This window comes from Nesoenas mayeri, assembly GCF_963082525.1.
Source record: "Nesoenas mayeri genome assembly, chromosome: 19".
Classification (NCBI taxonomy): Eukaryota; Metazoa; Chordata; class Aves; order Columbiformes; family Columbidae; genus Nesoenas; species Nesoenas mayeri.
In genome coordinates, this window is record NC_137568.1 from 2,096,268 (window position 1) to 2,120,814 (window position 24,547).

The following is a 24,547-nucleotide window of genomic DNA, read 5'->3' on the forward strand; positions in this document are numbered from 1 at the left end:
CACTGAGATCACACTCCTGCTCCTTCTGCCTTTTGTGGAGACACCAGGAGCCTGAACGACTCTCCTACGGTCATGCAGGAAGCGGAATGCAAAGCAGAGGATGAACATCTTCCTACAACCAGAGCTAGCTCTGTAGTCGCAGAAACACACTCAGAGTAAAATTGCTTTTGAAAATCTGCTCCCAGCAGAGGCCCAACAACTGCCGGCAATTCCTGCCCTGGAGCCTCCGGTCTGCTCAGCACTGCACTCGTGAGGCAAGAAGCTGCGCTTTGTGTCCCACGTAACTTCAACCTACAAAAGACTTTGTTTTCACTCATTTGCTGCTAGCTACAACCTCAGTCTTGGTTTTAAAAAACCAGACAATCTCATCACAAACAGGAGGATGAAAGTGTGTGTATCAGAGAGGAGCTTTTTAATTCCAGACTTGGCTGCTTTCCTTATGAGAAAAAAAGTATTGCACCAGTTTCCTGACTCTAATGATGGATCAAGGTATTAAGAGATCTGTTTGCAAGGGAGATGTGCTTCCATCTTGCTGGCATATAGGCCACGTTCACAGTAACCAACAGTTTGCTCACTCACTACATATAGGGATGTGGTTTCTAGTGCAAATTTGGAGTCAGGGATTCCTTCCAAGGGGCTCATTATGCCAGGGATAGGAATATGTATTTGTTGCCATTTAGTATAGCAGCTACAGTAAGCCCCTTGAAAGGGCAGAAAGAGAAGACATTTGCTACCCTGGTAGCCCGTGGGCAGTGGTAACAGCTGCAGAGCGGCTGTGCTGCATGTTGTGTGTTGTTGTGGAGATCAAGGACCAGCTGCATTTATAGCTCTGTGTGGGGATGCCAGTTCCTCGATCTCCTGTGAGCAGCCAAGAGGAATCAACTGGAACTCACCAATCCCAAAGTGCTTTGATGTCATCAAACTGGTGGTGTTTGGAACAACCTAGTTCCTTTGTCCCAGTGGTTTCCAAACTTTTTGAGCCTCCAGATTGCTGATTACCTTAAAAATGACATGGAAACCAGACCCGCTTCCCTCATTGTTCATCACTCACAAGCAAATGAATAAGCCCAGAAATGCTCCTACCTACTATGATTTCACAGACCAGCTGCACAAAACTGGCCACCACTTTCCAGGCTGCTGTGGTGTGTGGGGAAAACAGGAGGACAGTGGCAAGTACTCACTGTCATGCTACACAGATACATCTCCAAGGTTGTCTCTAACCTTTGATGCTCTGGGATTGGAATGGATCAGGATGAAGCCCTGAAGCTTTCATTTCCCTTGCATATTTTTCTGGCTGCTGTTACAGACACCTTTGTGAAGAATTAATGTATTCACATTTAATTTTTAGCTTAGGGCCATATTTTGTTATGCAACACTGGTGTAATTTCAGGTTGCTGCCTTCTTGCCAAGCACAGATCTGCTAGTTTTCAAAAATGGGTGAAGACAGTCATGTGGATGAAGAAGCTCTGCCCCCAGTAACTGCAGCAGTAAATAGCATCTTGTCTCTCAAGCTAAATTTTTTTATTGAAAGAGTTTGCATTTAGGCTTGATGGTCTCACTTGCTGTAAAGCTTAAGCACGTGTCATTAAGAATACTTAATGAAAACACGACATTCTTGCCAGCTATCCAAATACAGTAAGCTGAGTCAGCCTAAAGCCTCTGTGTCCACCAAAAAAGAAAACATACATTTATAGCCATGAAGAAACATTTTTCTTTGTCATAAACTCACAAAAAATCCCATACACATCAAGTGACGCTCCTGCTCTCCTACACAGAAATCCAAAAGACCTTGTTACCTTGGCTGCTTTCAGAGAAACACCCACCATAGCTGTTGCAGGTACTTCAGCAGCTCTGAGCAGCTGCATGTGACAACATGGCCCTAACCCCAGCAAGTCAGGGACTTTCTGCTGCTCTAAAGCCCAGAATCCCTGAGACACTGAACATGGCAGAATACAAAATTACATATGATACATGTGTTTTGGTTCCAACAGTACAGATTCAGGTTTTGATCCATTCACATACTAACAAATGAGGTTCCATATAGCAGAGCTCTATTAAGAGCAACGAAGGTCAAAGTATTTATAATTTTTCTTAAGTGTTAGTGACTAGATGACAACATTCTGTCAGAGGACTGGAGAAGAATAAAAGCTTAGACAAACAAATATACATATATTGCTTATTTTGGGGGATTAGAAGGATACTTGAGTTTTATGTATTTATTTTGCTCCTAGATGACATGGCAATTAAATCATGAACTCCAGAAGGTTTGTCTTTTTCTGTTCTTTGAAGGCGGAGAAATTCTTACAAAGCAACCTCACTAATCAAACTGGGAGGGTAGACAAACTCAGCCTACTTGAAGGAGAAGCATATGCAGGAGTGGATTTGCATGGAGGTCCCCATCCTCTCATGTTGTATGCTGAAACATGGACGTAATACCTCTGGCCCTGCAAATGGAAACAACTGGAGTTATGGTCTTTGGAGAGTATAGACAAACACACAGTAAGCACTGTTCTCAATATGTGCCTATTGAAGCGACTGTGCAAGCTTGCTTGGTTTTAACTTAGGAATAGTGTCTCTGTTTTGCTGTTAGAAAATGAGAAACAGAGTAAATGCAGATTGTGGCTCAGCTCCCTGGAAGACAGTGTGCTTCAAATCAAAGATTTCTTCAGATAAATGCTAGAAAAATCCATAATATTTTTTTTTTTCTATTCTATGTAGAGGGTTTTATATTGTGCCCATTGCTTGCTCTTTAGAGTTAATTCATTTTGAGAGCCTGTGCTTTGGGGCACTGGCCAATGGTCACATGCAGAGCTCCCCCTACTCTAAGTCTGTAGGTCTGATCCAGTGAATTCACTGGGGAGGCTCCAGCTCCATGGATGCTGGATTGGGCCCCTCTAATGATGTTTCCAGTGGAAAGAGATGTATTTTGAGCAAGCTTTATTTTCATCAAGTATTTTGTGAATCAAAATTTGTTTGCACAAATGGCCCTGAACAACACGTAGAGAAAAGACTTTCAGACACATGGTCAAAATTATTCTGCTTAAGAATCCATATGAATATTCATCCATTTTCTCCATTGCTGACCCAGTTCTTACCAGTGTAAAATATTTATACAAAAATAAATTAAAAAAATGAAATGATTGCCATCAACGTGTGTGTTCCTGGAAGAAGCAGAAGGGAAAGAACTGTTATTTTAGCCTGTGATCCAGAAAACAGCAGCCTTCACTCCCATCTTTCCTGATCTGCTCTCGGCATGACAACTTCTGAAACAAGTCATGCTGTCTGTCTATTCCTTTGTGATATTCGGATTATGGATACCAGACGTATTGTGCTCAATGACTGGAACTTGTTGCCTGACGAAAGGCACTCTACAGCTATTCCCAACAGTCATGGATGCAGATTATCAGTGTCTGTGCATCACTGCGGCGGCACAGAACATCAAGATCTAAACGAGTCATTTGGCACTTACTGTTCTGAGACCTGTGATGGTGCACCTCAAAGACTGAAAATTATCCATAATTATTTCACCAAGCAAAGGAGAAAAGTCTTCTGAAGAGCTCCATTCCACTAGGAAACAAATAGCAGGAGAAAATCAAATCAGATACCAGTCCAAGTGAAGAAATCAAAGTACTTGAATCACTCACAGGTTTAGTTTTCTTCCAGAAGTTTCACATTCCGTGTGAATGCTAAAAGTCAAGTTTAACAATAATGTTTAGCAAAATTTCACACAATATTTAAATTGTATCTCTGTGTATGAGAGAGAAAAGCAAAATATTGCTGAAAATCTTTTCAGGGAGGAATGCTTAAAATACACTGCAATACAAATGACATTCAGTTAACATTTGCCCTCATTTAAACAATTTTCTTTTCAAGGAAGAGAAGTAGTGCAAAAGAGTTGGTAGAGGATTTGGACCTGCTAATGCCATTTGGCAGCTGGTGCATCCAAACCACCAAAGAGCACTGGTTTACAAAGGGATCTGCATGGGTAGGCATGGGCAGAGAGTCCTTTTGGCTCTGCTGGTCCACAAAACTCTCATCGCCCTGGCTGATTTGTGTAGAAATATCCTCCTTGGACGAGCTCGACACTCACTGGAGTCTCCTCATTGGTTTCAGTGGGTTCTGGCTCCCTTGTCCAAGCCTGATTCTGCTGTGGTCACTGAAATTACAGAGCTCCACAAGGACCTATTAACTTGTGTCCACTTTTGAAGTGAATTAAGTGGTGCTGGGCTGACACATCCTTCCCAAACTGTCCTGCAGCCTCGGTTACAATGACACCTTCACCCAAGTCCTCCTGTCATCTTGTAACAGTGCCTCATATTCCTGCTTAAGGGGTTATGAAATTACAAGTCCTACTGTCACTGCTCTTCCTCAGTACTTGCAAAAATTAACATCCATGTACAGTCGTATCCAGCAGACCATGAAAAACCATGAAAAAAAGGATATATGTAAGGGGAGAACTGAAAGCTGCAGGTAGGAAACCAGACTCTTTTCCTTAAATTATACTTTAGTAATGACAGGTACCGTGATTATAGCCAAGGTTAATCCCAGGCTCATACCTCTGGAACTTAATAACTTGTACCTTCAGACTCAAACCTGCATGAAAACCTATCAAAACCATAGTCAAACGAATCTCTTAAACCATTCCATTGGACACATGGGAAAATCCCATCAATTTTCTAGATTTACACCAAAGTAAAGAATTCAATTCAAAACTTGCCCTTTTAGATTCACAAAATAGTTCGTAGCTACTTTGGTTGCATATAGTATTGGAGTCAACAATTTAGAAGATATCACAGGGTATAGATATTTTAATTTCAGCATGCCGACTTTTCATCTTTTGGCTGTGCTATACTGGTATTTTCACATTAAAAGAAAACGGCTTCACAGAATTTCTCGTTCAGTATATACACCATCTAACTGCCAACACATTTTTCTAAAATAGCCAAGTATCAATAGCACAACTCATTTTTCTTTTCTCTCCTAATTGCTCCTTTTCTCTGATTGCAGTTTGTGAATGCACAGCATGTTCTGCAACGTTTTTGTGTTTGCTGAAATGAAAAGGATATCAGTTTTGTCTATTGTCTTTGAACTTTTCCAGTGTATTTTGCCATGGGTTCTAAATACCTAATTACTGCCATCTCTTTTGGAAGCTATCTATGTACACATCAGTACAAAAATACAGAGACTGTTATGGTACCGTGTTGTAGGTTTTTATTGACAACTTAATTATAAGAATGCTTATATCTACCATTGAACTGTCAGAGTTTCATGGTTTATAACACCGCTGTATTAAATCGTTGAGTATACATGATGCAAACTTCAGACATGTTGTCTGTTTTCCAGAAGGATGAATTGGAGAAACCCTGTTCTAACTGCTGAACATGTTATCGACATGTTTGCAGTCACTTCAGATACTGTTTTGTTTTCAAAGGTTCGTGTAAAGCCAGATAGTGTCACCCAAGACATTCTGCCAACAAATCCTGTCTTCATACAAGTCCCCATGTGTGAGTGAGGGTGCTGCCCAGCAGGAGGGGCAGGGGGGAGGTTGCACTTTAGGTGGCACAAAACAAAACTATGTGTGTTTTAAAACTTCACATCTAGGAAAAAACCCTGCCCCTCAGTTTCAATACAAATTTCCATAACTGAAAAATAAACATTTTTTGAACAGCTGTGTTGGAATAGCGCCTTCTTTTCCCCCATGTTTCCAAGTACTACTGAAAACATATCAACAGGATACACTGAAGCTTTGCTATTTTTGACAAAATGTCATTCTCTGACTCATGATATCTGTCATGAAGAAAATCACAACCAATTTTGGATTTTTTTGCTTCTGATTTTAACAAACTTTTTTCCCCATCATTTTACTGCCACAAGTCAGAAGAGGATGACATGACTCCGCTTTGAAGAAATGCAAATCAACCTAAGTCATTGATAACTAATTAAGTTTTGATCTCCTGTCATACATTGCCAGATTTCAGCTTTCTACCATCATGGTTGTCTAAAAATAATACATAATACTCAATTATACTAATCCATCAGTTTTTAAACCTTTTAGAAGGATGTGAATACCAGTGCCCCTATTTTATAGGTGAGAAAATGAAGGCAAGGAGAGGTGGAGCACCTTGTTACTCAGCAGGCCCCCAAAACAACAAGGGACAAATTCCTGTGACCTATATTACATTTACTAGGGCAGCATTGCTCATACTTTCTGGCTATGTGGGACAATTGGAGCTCTTTCTGGTACCAGTACAAAGCTACACATCCCTGTTCTAACCGTTGTGATTAACCTGGATCTAAAAATGACATAACTTTGTGCATGAGCAACCCAGCATGAAGGTTTTTCTAGGTCTTTACCTACTTTCTGAGAGGGAGCACTGGGAGAGACTGTTCTGGTAGTAACCAAAAAATACCAACCATTTGTGTAACTCTCAGGTACTTGGGACTTTAAGATAGAACAAAAGGCTGGCTAAGACCAGCACTTGAAAAGTCAGGCATAAAAATGCTTAAGTAGACAAATCTGAAGATGAAGAGGGTCCTTTATAAGAGCCCAGGAACAAGAGCTGGTCTTGTAGCCCGCACCAACTGTGCTGTAAAGGACCTGAAAGCTGTTGGGTGAATTAAGGATGGAGCATGTTCCAGTCCTGTTCTGAACACCCCAAAGCCGGCTTTGTCGTGAACACTGAATGTCTTCGCTGTTGCGGCTTTCCATCTGACACTTCACGTTATGTCAGAGCAAGCGTTTTTTGTGTGTTTAATATATTGGTGACTATGTGTTTTAATGAAGGTGCCCTGTATTCCAGAGCTAGCAAATGCACGATGTGTTGCTGCGGTCGCCAAGATAAGTAGTAATTTTTAAATAAACAGCAGTATAAACAGTTACATAAAACTCATGTAAATTGCTGGCACATAATTTTAGACTGGCTTAAGTTATGTAACCTACTTGTGGCCAAGTTTTTTTTTTTTAAATACTCAATTCATGCAGTTTAAAATAAAGGTAGAAATTTATTTTCACCTGTTTCTTTTCCACTTGCTATCTTTCTGTTATACCGGGCACACCTTAAACAGCTCATCAAAGAGGTTGACAGACAGACGAGATAAAGCGAAGGCACAAAACACCTCCTGTTGTAGATTCCTTCAGGAAAGCACCTTCTCCTAAGTGAAGTAAATAGCCCAAACCACAGTAGACTTTGTCACTTCTCTTGGCGTTTGTTTTTGCTTGCACTTAAGTTACTCACTGAATTGCTGAGTAGATTAATTAGACCGAGGGACATGAGTTCTGTTGCGAAGTTGATGGGATCTATGGAACAGCATACGGGGCTGGGATTCTGGGTTTTAGTCTTGCCTTTGCTACTGACTTGCTGTGTGATCTTATGCAAAGCATCGTGCAGCTCTGGCCTTTAACCTAGACTTAAGCAGCACAGATTCTCTTCCCTTCCTCCGCACACCCAGGGCCTGGGATGAAGGACACTGTGACCTTGGCTTGTGTTTCCAAAGGCCTCCAAACAAATAATTGCATTAGTTCAATAGCTTCCTTTGAAATGTAAAGCTGAAAGAGAACACTAACACCAGAAACCACTTCACACCATCTTTTCCTGCCTGCTGATCTTTATGAAATAATTTTCATAATTTACACTCCTAGTATCTTAGCAACTTGATTTAAGGATATTGAACACTGCTGGTGATGTGAATAAAATCAGGATGAAACTAACTAAACAAATATTTAGAAGCATAACACAATTGAAGAGAATTGAACACTAGTGAAAGCAGGAATCAGTTTGTTGGTGTAGCCAGCATCACCAGCTCAGATTGAGAATATTGTTTGCTGTATTGAGTCAGCTCCTCCTACCTGCCTTGAACTGTTCTTTCCAGCCTGAATTAAGAAGGGAACCAATTTTGGGGCAGATTTTGGTTCAGGCTCTGTTCATGCCTCTCTCATGTTTGGAAATTCTCCAAAGAATGATGGGAGAAAGACAAGTCATACCAGCTGGAGGGAGTACTGACAGAGATCCCAGCACAGTGCTTCCATTAGGAAAAAACAAATGTTTGGCACTGAGAAGTTTGTATTTGTTCCCATGGATTTATTTTTTTTCCAAAGGATATAATCCATCCATAAATGCACACTAACTTATTAGTCTGGAATTGGTTGCATTCCGCTTGGTAAGAGTATAGACAGGGACAATATGATACGAGCCACAACGTTTACAAAAGGGACAGGTGAACTTTCATTTGTTTCTTTAGGGATTCTAACTGGGATTTACTACAACGCATGAAGGACTTAGGCATATTGCTGTGCAAACAGAGAAGTTAAAATAGCGTAGCCATGGCCCAGGACTAAGATTTCTAGGTACTACTTAAATTAAAACCTGAGCTGCTCACTGCTCTAAGTACTAGCATTCATTATTTTGGAACTTACTTATTGTTTCAGTTGTTTCTGTAAACTTATTCAAGGCTCTTTGCAGTGGGTCGGTAGCAACATCAATAAGGCTGAAGAGGAATGAAAAAGATGCAAACAAAGAGAGTTCTGTGTCCACCTGGAGTAAATACAGCAGTGCTGTGTTTCCGTGTGCAAGGGCTGCGGGTGGGTGGAAGGGACTCTCACCAGAACAAGTCAGGACAGCAGCAAGAAGGGTCCCAAGAGCAGCATCCTAGGCTGTTCCTAGAGAGCACAGCTTCATTTCAAACTTCCTTGGCTATAAAGCTTCACAATACTTGTTTCAGATATTTTTTTATATAATCAAATACTTTATTTGCAATAAAACTTCTTCCCAAGCACCTGTGGGCTCCTTTACCTTTTATACCTGCTGATAATGCCCAATGATGCTAAATCACCTCTCTTGTGGCTCTGTCTGGATGACTCAGGCCAGAATACTCTATTTTATGTCTTGATATTTATGGGAAGCATTATGACAGCAGGCTAGATGCCAAAGACACATCTTTGCTTGATCAAGGTTTCACTAGTTCATCTTCTAGCCAATCTACATTGTATAAATGATTTGTACGATATTACTTTTATTGCATTGTGATGGAATTATCACCAAGAGAAAATAAAAAATTACTGAAAATTTAAAAACTATTTTCTCTCAAATATTTAATTAGTTTTCTCCCTACTGACAGTTCTTTATCTGTTTGTAAGAAGGTCAGCTATTCCAGTACAAGAAGGAACTTCTTTCTGTTAATGAAAATGACATTTCTTACTAACATTTTATAAATAACTAAGAATACATGCCATGTGGGTACACAGTGCCTTCCAACGTGGGCCAGTGGTTAAAAAGCCACAGTGGATTATAATAACAGCCAAGATTTGTGTCTCAGCCCTGCAATGACAAACATATCCCACGCTGGCTGGGGAAAGAAATGTGGGAGAAAATCCATGTTAGAACCATGAAAAGGGATTGGAGAATAAACGGGGTTCTTATGCGAAGGCTTCACATCCTAGAAAGGTATAACAGGCTTGGCTCTTATTCTGCAAATTTCCACTCCCAGTGGGGACATTTTCCTCATGTAATCTGTGTAACCAAAGCTGGTGGGGAAGCTTATGAATGTAAGGTCTACTCATTTGTGTGAAGCTTGCATGGGTTAGGCTCAGCTTCTGCCTCAAACATAATGCATTAAAATCTAATTAATAACGAGCACCTGGGAAAATGCAAACAGAAAGGTGAACTATCGCAATGTACTAGACAAACCAGGGCATTGCACAGCACTGTTAACAAAGAAAGTAAATACATGAACCCTACTTCAAGTAATCTGTTTAATGGCATTCTACTGTTTTTCCTCTGGTTCTCCTGTAATATATTTTTGAAGAAAGACTTAGCTGCATAGATGTTAATTCGATTTAAGACTTTTGTTTCTTTATAAACTTATCCCTACAGTAACTTAAAGAGCTTTTACCTTTCCCTAGCACTGGAGCCAGGTGTTGCAGGCAAAACAGTCTAGATTTGGGGAATTTTTACCTAATTTATTGCCAGTTAACACAAACTTCTAATCCCTTATTCAGAGTGAGAAGAAAACATGAACAAACCAACATTTAAGTGAACATCTTTCCACCACTTTTCCCAGGCTCAACTTAAACCACTTCTCTATGCAATACCTCTGAACTGGAAGCTAGAACGCTTAGCCACATGCAAATAATTTTTTAAAATACTCATTGGTTTTAGTAAGTCAAAGCAAAAGTAAAAGGTAAAGCAATGTCTGAAATTCAGCAATGTCATGATATGAGCCTTTTTTTTCAGACACCAAAGACAGACAAAAGCAGAGCCTATATGTCTGGATTTTCTCGTAGCCATTTATCAAAAACAAAGCAGAAGAATGATTGAATTGAGTAACTGGTGTCTGATCAACTCCATTAATTAATTACACCATCACTTAATACGTGATCCCTGTTCAAAGGTGGTTTTAAGTACATAGAAAACTTAAAAAAATAGAAGTGGTTAAATTTTATATTAAGTCCTATACATACTAGAGACATTGACAAGAGCTAGAAATAGAAAGGTTTGTTTCAACGTTTATACATTTCTGTACTAGCAAGGCATAAAAATAGAAGTCAAATTGCACAGTCCTGTTAGCTACCAAAATGTAATGTGCAAATAAAGTGCCCAGGAGACATAATAAAATGCCATAAATGAGCTACTGTAAAAAATATCAGACCACACCTATTCAGCAGGATAAATTCAAATGTTTTACAAAGAAATGTATTCTCTTTCCTTTTTATGGAGTAAGAACTGTTTTAGGGAAGGAAAGAATGAGTTTCAAAATATACAAAGAAACTTTGAATAATAAGTGAAAAGGGTTTCAAGATCAAGTTGAATGCAGAACGCTACTTAATTCCACTATAAACTGGCACATGATCAAGCAGTGACATAGCACCTACTTTAGTAAGATGCATGGATATTAATATTAAAGCACCACATTTTCATAGCTAAGATCCACTTCGACAAGCATTCATTTCCATAACAAGGGCTCTTCTAGAAATCAAAGAAAGCAAGGCTTGCTTTTTCCTATTCCGACACTGCTGTGTGAACAGCTGGTTACCACAAAAGTGGAGAAGAAAGCTGGAGACGCCATATATATACATATACATACACACACACACACACACACACATATATATATACACACATATAAGTACGTAGGTCTTTGTGTAAGCTGCCTATTAGATTAGCCAAAACTGTCTGGAACCAAACCTACTGTACAATACTAGAAGGATCACTGCAGGAAGCCTGTTATGGAACAAATCCAAACTTGATCAAACATGGCAAGTCAATTATTGATAGACAAATTAAATATATAATTGCAAAACATACAGTAAATGCTGTTTCTACGTGCTCACAGGGACAAGCAGAAGCCCATGCAAAATGATAAGAGGCTCAACAAGGCTGAGTAAATTGGTGTGGAATGTTTTGATACATTTTCAAAGATGTAAAACTGAAGCAGGTCTTAAATACTTCCACGATGGGATGTGAAGTTTGGCTTTAGGATACGATTAGCCAAGGGCAAGGGTTTTGCTTCTCAAGATTACCATGATGCTTCACATCCTTCCTAAAACCGACTGAGGTGAGGTGTCTCTGGCTTGGAATCATTCTCTGCCACAGAGCAGATTATATACTATTATTATTGATTTATGTCATGCCTGTCTGCTTCCAGCCTCAAAACACTTTACTAGGTTACAATATACATAGGAATCATTTCACGTCAGCCACCACCATGCTGTAGCCTTCTCTGGAGGGGAACAGAAGGGACCCATTAGGATGGTGCCTGCAACATTAAACAACAATCCAGGAGAGGAAGTAAAGAATACTCTGGCTCCCGAAAACAGTGGCTCACCAGAACGCAGGCACTGAGCTGCCATCCAGCTGGGACACCAAAGTCAATACTCATTCACCGTGTGTGGTTAAAATTAAATCTCCTAATGAAGTGAGATGGTTTTAGTGGTTAGAGAGTGAGCGCAAAGTATTATTCTACTGTATTATTATTTGTAAGCTATACAGCTAACAAGGGAAAAGATCACACACAGGAAAATAGCAGACAGTTAGATAATGTTCCAAGTCCTGTTTTAAATGGCGTTCGGGCAAATAAAGCTTTGGAAAAAAATTGTAAAAAAAAAATAAAAGATGACACAGAAAAAAGGAATTGGCAGTTTCTCAATGTTTTCAGGGAACTAAACTAAACTGAATAGTCGTGATGTCAGTTTTTATCCCCTATAATTCAGGTCCAGAGAAAAGAACATTATTAGCTTCTGTTAATGAGCAGGTATTCCCTAAACACTGCTGCAAATGCTCCTGAATTTTAATTTGCTTAGGAAAAGAAATGGTAGAGTATTGGGGGGCGGGGGGTAAAAAATCCCAACAGCTTATTTTTGTTCCTGAATTAGCAAAATGCTCAGACAGTTTTCTGGATAGGAGCTTTATATATGTCACTAAAAAGATCCTCACACAATGTTAGCAAGCTCTCCTTTCAGGGCTAGTAATTGCTAGCTGGTTCTAATCATTCTTGCAAGTGATCATTTGAAAGGTTCATTTTATGACTCCTCAAACTAGCACAAAGAATCTCACTCCATAACGTAATAAACAATTCCGCAAACAGTGCTTAATTAATTCCCGAAAGTCACCAAACGGAGCTATTAATGATCTTTCTTTTTATGTAACCATAAATATGCAAGTCTCCTGGGACAAAGGATTTAAAAAGAACATTCTGGCAAAACTAACTGTCAACTTGATAAAGCATAAAATGATCACCAGAGAGGGTAATTCAAAATGTGACGGCAATGCTACCTGCTCTGATTAGAAAGTTAGGTCAAGTTGGATTAAATTTCTCTGACTCTTGTGCTCAGCAAAAAGAGAACAGAATTGACATTGTGCAAAACAGACTTAACACAAATGAACACACAAGAGAGAAATGCCACAACCTTTAGAAAATTATTTTTAAAAAATAAATTCTATTTGGGAATTCGCTTTACTGTGAAAACATTAAAAATCATTATAAGTAGAGTGCGGAAAATATTTCAGTATTGTTTAAAATACGCATCTTACAAAGAGCAGGCTGACATTTTCAAGAGAACTGACATGTTTTAGGAGCCCAAGTATCTTTGTCACAAGTAAACCAGGCAGTAGGAAGCCCTTAAATGAAATTTAGTTTCCTGGCAACCCAACCCATTGCTGAAAATTAGATTTAGGGTTCTCAAGGGCTTTGATGGTTTTGAAAATCACACTTCCTGCAGCACTGCACAGCTGACGAGGTGTAATACAGTAGTTTATCCTTCTACTGAGGCAATCAGGAAAGGAATCACTTTGATGGCTTTAGTGAGGTCTGGGAGGTTGGGGGTTTTTCTTACCAAAAAAAAAAATGTTCTTAAATAGTTTTTTTACTGGGCATAGCTAGTGATGAGTGGAATCTCCGACCAGAAGCAGGGCGAGGAAAGAAAGAATCCGCCTTTTCCGAAACAAACTCATGCAGTCCTTTGGGTGCTTGTGCTTGATGCCAGTGGACTTTGTGCACCTGCATGTCCCACCTTCGGAAGAGCTCCATGAGCTGTTGGACCCACAAGGGACTGGGGCTCTCTGAACCTCTCCTGTTGAAGCAACCCCTGTGACACCCACACATGGAAATGTGAAAGAGACTGCCCCACAACACAGTCTTTCTGCTTTTGCTATGTGTATGGAAATGCAAGATTCAAGTACCTCTCAAAGGAGTTTGTAATTATTAATGCAAAGAAACAAACAACACAAGAGATTAGGAGAGAACAGCGGGAAATAACTAAGAGGACTTTAAGGCTTCATGCTCCTTGATGCCCCTGGGCTGGGCAAAGAAAGTTTCAGGTGTTGAGAACAGTGTTGAGAACGGGGCTTTTCAGTCCCTCGGCCCATGGAAGGACTCGGGCTCCAACTGGAAGATGGAGGCTGTGGATTGCTGCACTTAACACTGAAGAACTTACTGTTCCAAACATTTAAGACAACCTGGAAGTTCCTTTACACAAGAAATTTTAAAATTTCTCATTTTTTTTTTCTAATCTTAAATAAAACTTTTTTTTTTTTTTTTTTTTAATGTTGGAATTTCCTGTGGAACAGAAATTCTGTTTTGAAACTGTTCCTATTCAACAGCGCTATTCAGATGGAAGCATTTTCCTATTCATTCCACTTTGCAACTAACTGGTGCCACCCCAAATGTATTAGCCTTCCAAGAATGATGTGGCAGCCCTGGAATAGTTAATTAGTTGAGCTGTGTGATGCCTCCGCCAAAAGTTTCAGCTTCCAGAGACATTCCTATAAGGAATGGTGGTGTGGGTTTGGCGTTAACAAGGATACACATGGTTTCAGGAGCCCACAGGCACCAAAAGTTAGCTTGTGTTTTATAACTGCTCATCTCAACCCAGTCATTGAGCCCATGTCCTAACCACAGTGAGTCAAGCAAACTTCTTCAAAGCACTCATGGAGAAAGCTTTTGGTTAATTTATTTTTCTTTTTCAATAAAAATTTCATCTTTGGAGAATCTTTTAGAAAATTCCACTTCTACGACTATTAACTGGGAAAATAAATTCATATTATTAGCATTATAATATCTTATAAATACCTTTGTCATTAGGTGCCACATTTTCATACATTGTTAAGGTAAATGAAAGATCCAGTACCTTTATACTTGGTCACCACAGCTGAGTTGACACTCAGAGGTTCTTGGAAGGTGACAGTGAGTGATGTACTGCTCGTTACCATGAGACAGACATTGGTTGGCGCCTCAGGGGCTCCTGGGAGAGAAGAGAAAACATCAGCTCTTCAGCACAACAAATCCTATTCAAACAATGTTTCTGAGTCTTCAAAGAACCCCCTGAAAATCACCCTGCAATTGTGAGCTTTGGGTTGTAGGTGTTTGTGTTCTCTGCCTTTTGAGCATTTTAATTAGTGCCCCTGCTAACAGTATCCTTTGGACACCATTTGTTTCTATCATGGTTTTTGGCTCCTTTCAGTTAAAAATATCTTCCTGCATATATGTAACCCAATAAAACAGATTCATGCTAATTATGTCAATGAAAAGCCCCTATAAATCTCTCGAGGTGGACAGGAGGAGAGAGAAAGGACAAAACCACAAAGAGCTAATTAAACCTTTATGGTTTCACTAACAAATTTATCAAATAACAGAAAACATTTTTACATTATTGTGATTAAGAAATTGCAAATTCCATAAATATTTCATTGTAGTAATTCCACAATACAGTTGTCACTTGAGGCCTAACTTTTTATTTTTTTAAATAAAAGCTGCAGCCCCAGAATATCAATCAGACCCAATTCAGAAATCGAACACAAAAATGTCACGACTCGCTGCTGGGACTGATTTAAAATAATCATTGTATTAACTTACACTACTGCTGTATTTTCTGTATTTAGTATCTAGTACAAGGGACACTATATCTGTCTTGAAGAGTAGTCTTAGAATACAATAAATTTGAGAAAATTATTTATAAGTACATTTATATAAAGATGGTTGTAAAAATGTTAATGGCAGTGATTGCATTTCATTGAATAGGATACAACTAAAAGACCTACATGTGAAATAATTCAGCCTTGTTCACGCCTTCCCATGGGCCCAAATGCACATTTACTCCATTGTACAACTGTTTAAAGTGAACTAGTCCGTTACTACACTGATGAAATGTAATATGTGGATGCCAATGTTAAGTTTTCACTATTTTATACGTAAAATGAAATTCCATTGTTTGATCAAATGTTTAGAAGAACTCCATTCTTTTAAAAAAATAATCAATTTACAACAGAAAAATGGCCAATGTCCCCATCCCTCTTTCTCTTTATTCATATATGCTTTTCTAACCATCTTATTTGAAATTCTGAGATCCAGTAGTAGTTGAAAACAGAAGTAAGCAGGACAGAATCATTAGATCCTGAACCAATCGCTTGGAGGTCTCATCCATTTTATGCAGCTCTCTCCTGAAGGAGCTATGTGCTTGCTGCTCTCAGGTATTTGGTCCTGTGCTGTTCTAACATCCATTTCCTTCCCTTCCCATTCTTGGGACGGGCATTTAGCCGTATGCCTCAGTTTCCCCACTCCAACACTCCTTTGCTCCATGGCAGTGCTGCGATGATCAGTTAGCGGGAGCATCTTTGCTCACCAAAGGCAGAGTGTTCTCACTTGTAGAGCTCTTGCCTTAAATGTTACTACTTCCTCCTACTTACTTGCGTGCTCGTAGCCCGCCTTCATGCGCTTGTACAGCCTGGATCGCCATTCCCAGGCTTTTAGCTGCTTCTCTTTTTCTGTGGTGTCTATACCAAGCCCTTCGTTCATCACTTGTGCCGATAATTCGGTAACTCGCTGCTCTGCTTCCTGGACCAATGTACTCAGATGTGCTGACCTGCTTTCCATTTTAACAACTGCCAAGAAAAGGAAAAAGTAATTGCCTGGTGAACTTATGTGGCAAAAACCTTACACATTCTAGTATAACATATGTAAGGTCAAATCCTTGAACACTCTGCTTTCCGGTAGTTATCTTGTCATCAAGTGGATTAGAGCATGCCAATTTATACCACTTAAGGATCTGGCCACTTCAGTGGGATTAATGACATGAATAAATGGAGCAAATGTTATCTTCCAATGTTTCTCACATGCTTAAAAATGTCTTAATTAGACTGAAATTGCATATATGCTTTAAGCTGGTGGAATATTAAAAACAAACTAAAATACTCTCTGATCTTTCTTACTTTGTGTTTAAGACATGTTTGGTTCCTGTTAAGATTTATAAAGTCTGAGCTCCATGTGGAAATGAAGATCATAGTTTTACTTTCTGTTGCTTTTTCTGCCATTCTTCCCACTCCAGGCAGCAACCCAGGTGAGGCAGATGGGACCTGTCTGTCCTCCAGATCCTCTTTTCTACAGCATTATGATAGGGGCTATGAGATGAGTACAGCTAATATAGCTGAAGACCAAGAGTTTTCTCTGTAGGAAGCTTTCTGTGCGCATTTGGAATTGGGGAATTCCTCTGCCTTGCAGTCTCCCAGATCTGTGCATCTGTCCTATCCACCTATACACTTCCAATGAGATTAAGAGATGCTTCTGTCCTGTCCCTAAATTGGGGCGAGGCAGAATTTTACCTGGAAATCCCCTCCCCTCCTGCTGAGCCTGGGGCAGTCTTGCCCAACTGCTCAGCCCAGAGAAATGGGAATGGTCCCACTGGGTGCTGCATCATGGTCTTGCAGCCCTGAGATCATCCAAACAGAATGGATTTCATTCTAACAGGGTTGGTTAAGTACAGAAAGCAAAGCAGAAAGACAAGAGAGAACAGAAAGTGACTGCTATCAACGCCACAAGAACGAAGCCAGATACAAAGATGCCATGAACCTTTGTTTTCAGTGCTGAAAATAACTTTCTGCATTTTGCTCTCAAGTAGCAACTGTAAACCCTTAAGGTAAAAACAAAACAATCATTTGCTTTTTATTGAGAATGCTTCGCCCATTATTTCCATCAGAAAAACTAAAAATCAAGATAAGTGAAGTGGAAATTTGGTGGGTATATTTTGAAATGGAAATTAGGTGGTTATATATTCATATTCCCTGTGTTCATAGGCATGTTTGCATTAATTACAGGAAATGAATACTAATTTATGATTGCCCCTGCTCGCCATCAGACTGCATTTATTTACAGATGAGGTCAATGAAAAATTAGTTTAGTCTTTTTTACTGCTGTTTAGAACACTCAAGACTGTGTTTTCCTCTAGATTTGTCATGGTTAATGAATGTTGCTTCAGCAGTCAATCATGTACTCTAAATGCTGTCACACTTTTTTTTAAAGCCTCAGTCATGAACCATGACAGAAAAATAAACAAATAAATATAAAACTAAAAAACTCTTTTCACTGAGCAGCTACACTATGCAAAAATCTCCAGGGAAGGTTAAAGGAGGCCAGAATAAATGATAATATAAGTGCTGTGGACATAGAAAAGCAATAAAGGTGTACCAACACTGAGGGTCTGGCAAAAAAGCTCCACACACACACGCACATGCACACACGCTCGCCACTGAAAAAACTGGCAATGTTCGTAGCCTCAAGGTGCAATTTCCTGGAGCACCGAGATTGACATGCCAGCACTAAATGTTGTTAATTTAACTAACTTCAAATTAATGGCAGAGTCTGCAGTGGCCGAATCCCTCAAACACAGTCTCATTATAGCCTTGCTGGGAACGTCCTAAATATAGGCATTGACAGTTTAAAACAAATTCGCATACATTGGTGTATTTTTAGACACAAGAAGGCGTCAGAGTTTGTGTCATGGTATATGGTTGATTAATTGGGTTGGTAAGTCACCCTCTAACCCACAAATTGTGCATAAAAATGCCCATGAAGGAATACAAAGGATAGTTTTATAACTACAATATGTGGTTATAAGCGATATTGGTATTCCATAAAAGTGAGAAGGTCTAGTTTGTGCTTCAACTTTCTTTGGTTCTGTAGAACTTTGAAATTCTAATTTAAGTGGGATTTTAGGCCATTTGAAGACTAGGAGTGAGGAGCCTGTGGTAATGGAAATGATAGATTTCAACACAACCTGGCTCCTGAAGGCAGCATAGCCAAAATCAAAAGCATAATAAAAATAAACCAAAGTCTAGACAACCCATCGTCCTTTCATTTTTTGATGACAAACTCCACATTTCAGACCATGATCTTTGAATCACTCACTCAATTCCTATTTCCATATTTGTGAAGATATTTTCTCAGTATTGATATTAACTCAGCTGCCCCGGTGTTAATCACATTTGAAGCTGAACCTGATTCATCAGTTGGTGTATCTGACATAGAGAACAAAAAAGAAATACAGAGCAGGCATTCAGCAAGCACTGTGGCACAATTGTTGGTATAATCATCTTTATGATAAAAACACCCACTTTGTGTGTGTAATGTAATTAATTTCTCAAAACAGCAGCAAACCTCATCTATAGGCAATTATCTAAGGCAATTCAATGTATGTGTTTTACTTACAGTGTGGGCTTTCCTTTGCCCCAACATGCAGAAGTGTCCTAGCAATAGGAACGTTGTTTGTCAAAATGGCAATATCCAAAGGAGTTAGTCCCTCACTGTTCGGTGTGTTCAGGTCCAGTTCCTCCAGCGTGTATTGATAAAGAAGAATCTGAACAGCGTCCAGATCTTGCTGTTCCACGGCCTCAAACATAGCTTCATTGCACTGGAAATTCTGTGTATCAATAAAAGCAGAAATTCAGTCAAACTTTTCAAACGTCAGTGTTTTAAAAATAAATTGTGAAAAATTGTGTTTTGTGATATTGCTATAAAACATTGACCCGCCAGCCCCAACGTAGGTTCATCTAGGAACAGGGAAATGGTTTGAGCAAAGCTGAGCATGGTCTGCCCCTGGGCCTGTGTGCTTGAACGTGTTTGAGGCTTGTGGGAAGATTCGGGTGAGATTCAAACCCATACAGAACAAACCCGTACTTGTTCGACATCTGTCCTGTAATCAAACTATAGGAGCAACGTTCTGTGTTTTCTATGTGAAACTGGATGAGGTTTTGCTCTCAGTGAGACACCACCTTCAGGAAGAGCACGGATCCACTGGGACACCTTTTGTCTCCTCCTAAAACACACAGACTAATGGCAGTTCTGAAAACTACAGTCCACAGCTACACCTTGCAATTTGATCAGGTTGTTTTTCATTTGTGCTTGAAGTTAAAACCATCTACAGAAATTCTCAGGCCTGACAGAGATCTTCTGGTCAGTTATTTTGCATGTGAAGCGTTGATATCACACTAAGAAATTGCAACGATGATGCTATGTTAAAGTTTTAATATGGATCCCAACTATGTTGGATATCAGAGATCAGCAGAACAAGAAGATATAAATTGTATGATTTTTACCCAAAACATCTACCACATTTTTAGCCAGGCCAGCGAACTGCCCTATTTGTAAGTCTCCATCGAGCCCAGCTCTCCATGTCCATCAAAACATCCTGTACACCTGACCAGCTCTTGCCAACTATTTGGTTTCACACAGAAAACAGAACCATATTTGAAGATCATATAGTTTTTTGCAAAAAGCTGATCATATTCGATGTAAAAGACTCTCAGGTCTTGCAGCGTTCTTCAGACATCCGCAGCTCAGGGGTAAGAAAATCAGACATCAGATCTGTAGAGCCATGTGCTCAGTTTTAGTCCAGCTGGTATTGTCACAAATACTAACAAGAGCCTTCTGATTTCTGCCTTCATTTGCATTTCCTAGATCACTTCCTTCTGCTCTGAAAAGACAAGACTATTGAGTTCAAAAGAAACTGAATCATATTTACAAGTGATCAGGTAAAGTTTAGGGGCAGTTTTCACATTGCTTTTTGCTTGACTCACTCGTGCAGCCTCTAACCATTAGCTAGACAGCTGTGCTATGTGATTAATTTATTTAGGTGTTACTCTGATGCACAAATGTATAGACTGAAAAGCACTACAGTATTGCTTTGCAGTAAGTAATAACCATGTTCCAGTAAGTGATTCAGTGCTGGAGTGTTTAGAAATGCAATCTTATGTAGCTTAATTAAAGTGCCCCTTTCAAGATATTTGCTCTAGGTTTGACTGAAAAAGTCCACTATGTGCTACTGGAGTTGGAAAAAACATTAAAGTAGTTTCTGCAAAGACTTGTTCTGATAAACATGAGTTCAAGAATAAAGCTATTTTGGGACATTGCTATGTCTGTAGCAAGACAACAATTTACTGAATGGAAAGTGTTGCACAGCAAGAGAGAATGGAAAGAAAACTCTTCAGTAGCCAAGGCTGAAAGAAAACAAACTCTAACAAATGTTGTTCACTTGTCTGGAGACATGATTTTAGACATTGACTTACCTTTGTAGCACAGAAACTCAATGATTAGAAAATACACCAGCTAGCAAATTGACCTGAAATATTTCTACGCCTTCACTGGCAGTTTCCTTGCTATTTATTTCTAGGGGAAAACTGAAAACAACAGGCAGAATGGACAGAATGGGATCTAAAGCCTTTGGAGCTCAGAGAGAGTCTGTTCACCAGCTGGTGTGGACGCCGGCTCAGACCCCAGACCAGCAACACCCGGCCGTACCAGTACCTGTGCTCAGCGCGGGTCAGCAGTGACAAAAGTGCTGTTGCTCCCATGACAGTGTAGTGGGTTGGGGTAAACAGAGCTAGCACAGGTAAGTCTATATCACACTAAACCACCATCTGCATCACAATGTAAAATCAAGTCTCCTAATGACTACACTGCACTTGATTCTGTGATGCTGTGAACTCCGATTACTGATGGAATAGGCACTCCCACTGCCTAGCAGATCTGGACTGCAAAGGGAGAGAAGCAGATTGTAAGTAGTTGGCTCTGTGGACAGCAGAGGACCTGAGCCTCAGAACCAGAGCACTGCTCCTCAAACTGGCCTACGCTCATTTGCCATTTCTCTTCTCAGTTAAGTATGACAGAAGACCCCATATATGAAGGAATATGTAATCTGAAGTGCATACTTAGAAAAACACCGTTCAGAAGATATGCTAACAGACTGGCATTCATTTCGTCTACATGTCAGTCTGCTCTGGCACAGTCCCCAGCACTAGTTTATCCTCCTCTCTTTCACTCATTTAGTCACACACAAGCTTGCAGCTGAAAAGGAAAATGTGAGAAAAGATAAGGGGCTAAAAAATTCACCTAAAGAATCTTTTCCCACAGTTCTTAGAGGCCCAAATTCAAACAATTCCTACAACCTGGAAGCATCTGGAAACTCACAGCCCCAAAAGCACAGCTGTTGGCTACTGTGCAAAGCCATCTACTCTCCAGCCATCAAGCCCTGGTTGAGTTTCAGGCTTCTCCTTCTGCAAAATAAAATCTATTGGCTCTGGCAGAGCTGAGAGGAAGGAGCCACGATCCCCTGCTTCCTGCAGGTCATAGGCTTTCTTCACAGGAGAGACATCAGTCTCTTGACTTTCCAATGCACTAGAGCTATATTTCAGCTTAACCATTTGATGGGGCATGTGTGGGTCCTTGGACTTCAAGAAAGGAGGGATCCTAGGGGATAGATAGGATCGTTGAATTGGTTTTTAAATTATTTTCAGTTCTTGCATTTATTCATATAATTTGTCTAGTCACAAATGTGCCACAAAGATTTGTGAATGTTCAAGGAATCTAGAGTGTGCTTTTTCTTCTGACAAAATGTAATATTTTTATTATCTGGCCCAGCATATCCAGAGTTCAGCTCTGCACCGCTTTAAGTGTCTGCTTCAGTGCAGCAGAGTAATGCTTCCAAGAGGTGCCTCCTGGCACATTCACAGACTATGTCATAAGTCATTGCTCATCGGAAGTGGAGAAGAGCTCTTTCACTAAGAATAATCCAGAGAAGTTGAAGGACCTGTCTGTTCTTCCTTCTTGTGGAAAAAGGAAATTTATTTTGTTTGGGCAATATCAACAGCAGGTTCATCTTCCTCCAGCAAATACAAAAGATTCTGTTGTTTGCCAAACTTACACTGTGCTATTATTTCAGGGACACCGTCCATTCTTCAAAAGGTATGTGTTGGAGGTTGTGTAACTTCACCAGCACTGGCGTAAATAGGAGCCCTTGTGTTAAGTCCAGCAGGTGCTGATATGCTTTTCTGTACTGGCACCAGAGCGCTGGGCTGTGTTCTGCGAGTAGGGTGGGGTACGCATGGCAGGCTGCTTCACGTGGGATCTCCTTTTTCCACAGTCTTATCTAGTGACCATCACCACAGTCTGATCAACCCTGCATTGATCTTTCACAGCATATAAGTTCCACGTCCTCTGTTTTTCTGAAAAACCGGAACTTCTGTTGATGTCATCTCCAGTTTTCTCAAAATACTTTTTCTTCATTTCTTGGAAGAGAAACACTTGTACGCATGTATTTAATCCACATTTTGACACATTAGTGCCAGTTTAAGACCTAAATTCTAGACCAAAACATCATCACTTGAGTAAGGTACCTTTGCTTCTGCCTTCACGAAGGTCAGACTTTTTTTTTACACAGGATCATACATGGGAAGTCTGGGGAGACTGTGCAGCATTGGTCAGGAACAGACAACGTGAGATGATGAAAATGGTACAGATTAAAATCACATTGATTAAGGAGATGAATAGGACAGTAAACTGGCAATTTGATAAATATCAAGTAATTACCATTGAGGTCTTACGGAGACTGAGCCGGTCAGATCGAGCTCTGAAATACGCTTCGTCAAAGGATGTGTGACTCCCCTTCAGCTTCTCTGACAGGTTCCGATATAAGCGCTTTGCAGCATTAGGAGAGGATGGCATGCTATTCTTCTTAGTCTGGAGGAGACTTAAGTTCTGCATTTGCTGCGTCATTTTCAGCTAGTAGTTTCTAGAAGACAAACAACAGCTGCTTATCAACGTTTTGCTACACTAACATCATTAATCAGAAATGTATCATTGAAATGCACATGGTGAGATTTCTATAACACAGTTTTTGAACATTTGGAAGCATGTTTTGGGGCTTTTTCAATGGCAAATTGCTCTTTATGGGATTGGTCCCATTGATACCTATGAGAAGGGAGAATTAAGTATCAAAAAATGAAACATATCACTTCGTTTACTAATTTGTATAAGGAGAAGGGAGTTCATTTAATGAGAGAAATAACCTTTTGGCAAAATGAGTTCTGGTTATACAGGTGTGAGAAAAAGTGTCACGTGTTACTATACAATTTGGATAACATACATAACCTGTGATTTGTCAGTACAGTGGTTTCTTAGAACAAAACTGAAGTCATTGAGAGTGGAAAAAAATGGTATTGATTACAGAGCACAGTGCAGGACTGAATTTTTTAACTGCTCAAGTGCCTTAAATTTGACACAATCACCACCGTGGTCAGACGGGCTTTATCTCCCACATTACTATCTGGCAGCAAACTGCGTGCTCCAAAGGCATGTGGTGTTTTCAGCTGGGTGGGTGGATTCTCTTTCTCTGGAGACCCGAAGCAGTGCTCCTCAACAAGCATGGCTGCATTCAAAATACCTTTTCATCTCTGAGCCCATCACAAGATACTACAGAAATAATGCATGAACTTAAATATAATCTGCAATAACGCTGACATGTTATCATCCAAGTACAAGTCCAGTGCTACAGAGAATGCTTATTTGTTAGAGTTTTGAGGAGCATTTGCCAGGGAAGGAACCTGCCCTGTGACCAAGACTCCTAAGGCATTATGTTTTAGCAAACATCAGCTGAAACACAGAAAACCTACTTAGGTTCTGTTGTAGGCGTAACAAGGCATATGTGCATTTTTAGTTTCAACTATCTATGACCAACTACTGTCCACGTTATTGCAAACAAAGACCTTACACTCCATGTTCTACAGTTAAAATAATCTGTGATTCTAACTGTTGCTGTTTACAGTTTTGGAATGAGTAGCTTCTTCCCTCAGTACTGGTTTGTCTCTGTATTGCATAACTTTATCCTGTTCTGTGTTGGCCCTGTCCATTTAGACTACAAACTCTTCCAAGAGGGACTGCCTCCTCTCTGAAACTGCTTGGCCTAATAGGATTTCCATACTATTTCATAATTAAACACCACCTTCTATGCTCT

The 24,547-nt window shown here is 39.9% G+C and overlaps 1 protein-coding gene across 1 annotated transcript in view; it reads right to left on the reverse strand.

Annotated features, from left to right (window-relative positions):
* Positions 1-23,310, reverse strand: part of ANKFN1 (ankyrin repeat and fibronectin type III domain containing 1) — a gene marked incomplete at both ends in the record, with an annotated part of 49,211 nt that extends 25,901 nt beyond the window's left edge. Inside the window, 6 exons of the mRNA XM_080356455.1 lie at positions 2,354-2,444; positions 3,470-3,567; positions 14,621-14,734; positions 16,176-16,370; positions 18,970-19,180; positions 23,125-23,310. Of these exons, the coding sequence (XP_080212581.1) occupies positions 2,354-2,444; positions 3,470-3,567; positions 14,621-14,734; positions 16,176-16,370; positions 18,970-19,180; positions 23,125-23,310 (895 nt within the window). The remainder of the gene's footprint in view (positions 1-2,353; positions 2,445-3,469; positions 3,568-14,620; positions 14,735-16,175; positions 16,371-18,969; positions 19,181-23,124) is intronic.
* Between the last annotated feature and the right edge of the window lie 1,237 nt (positions 23,311-24,547).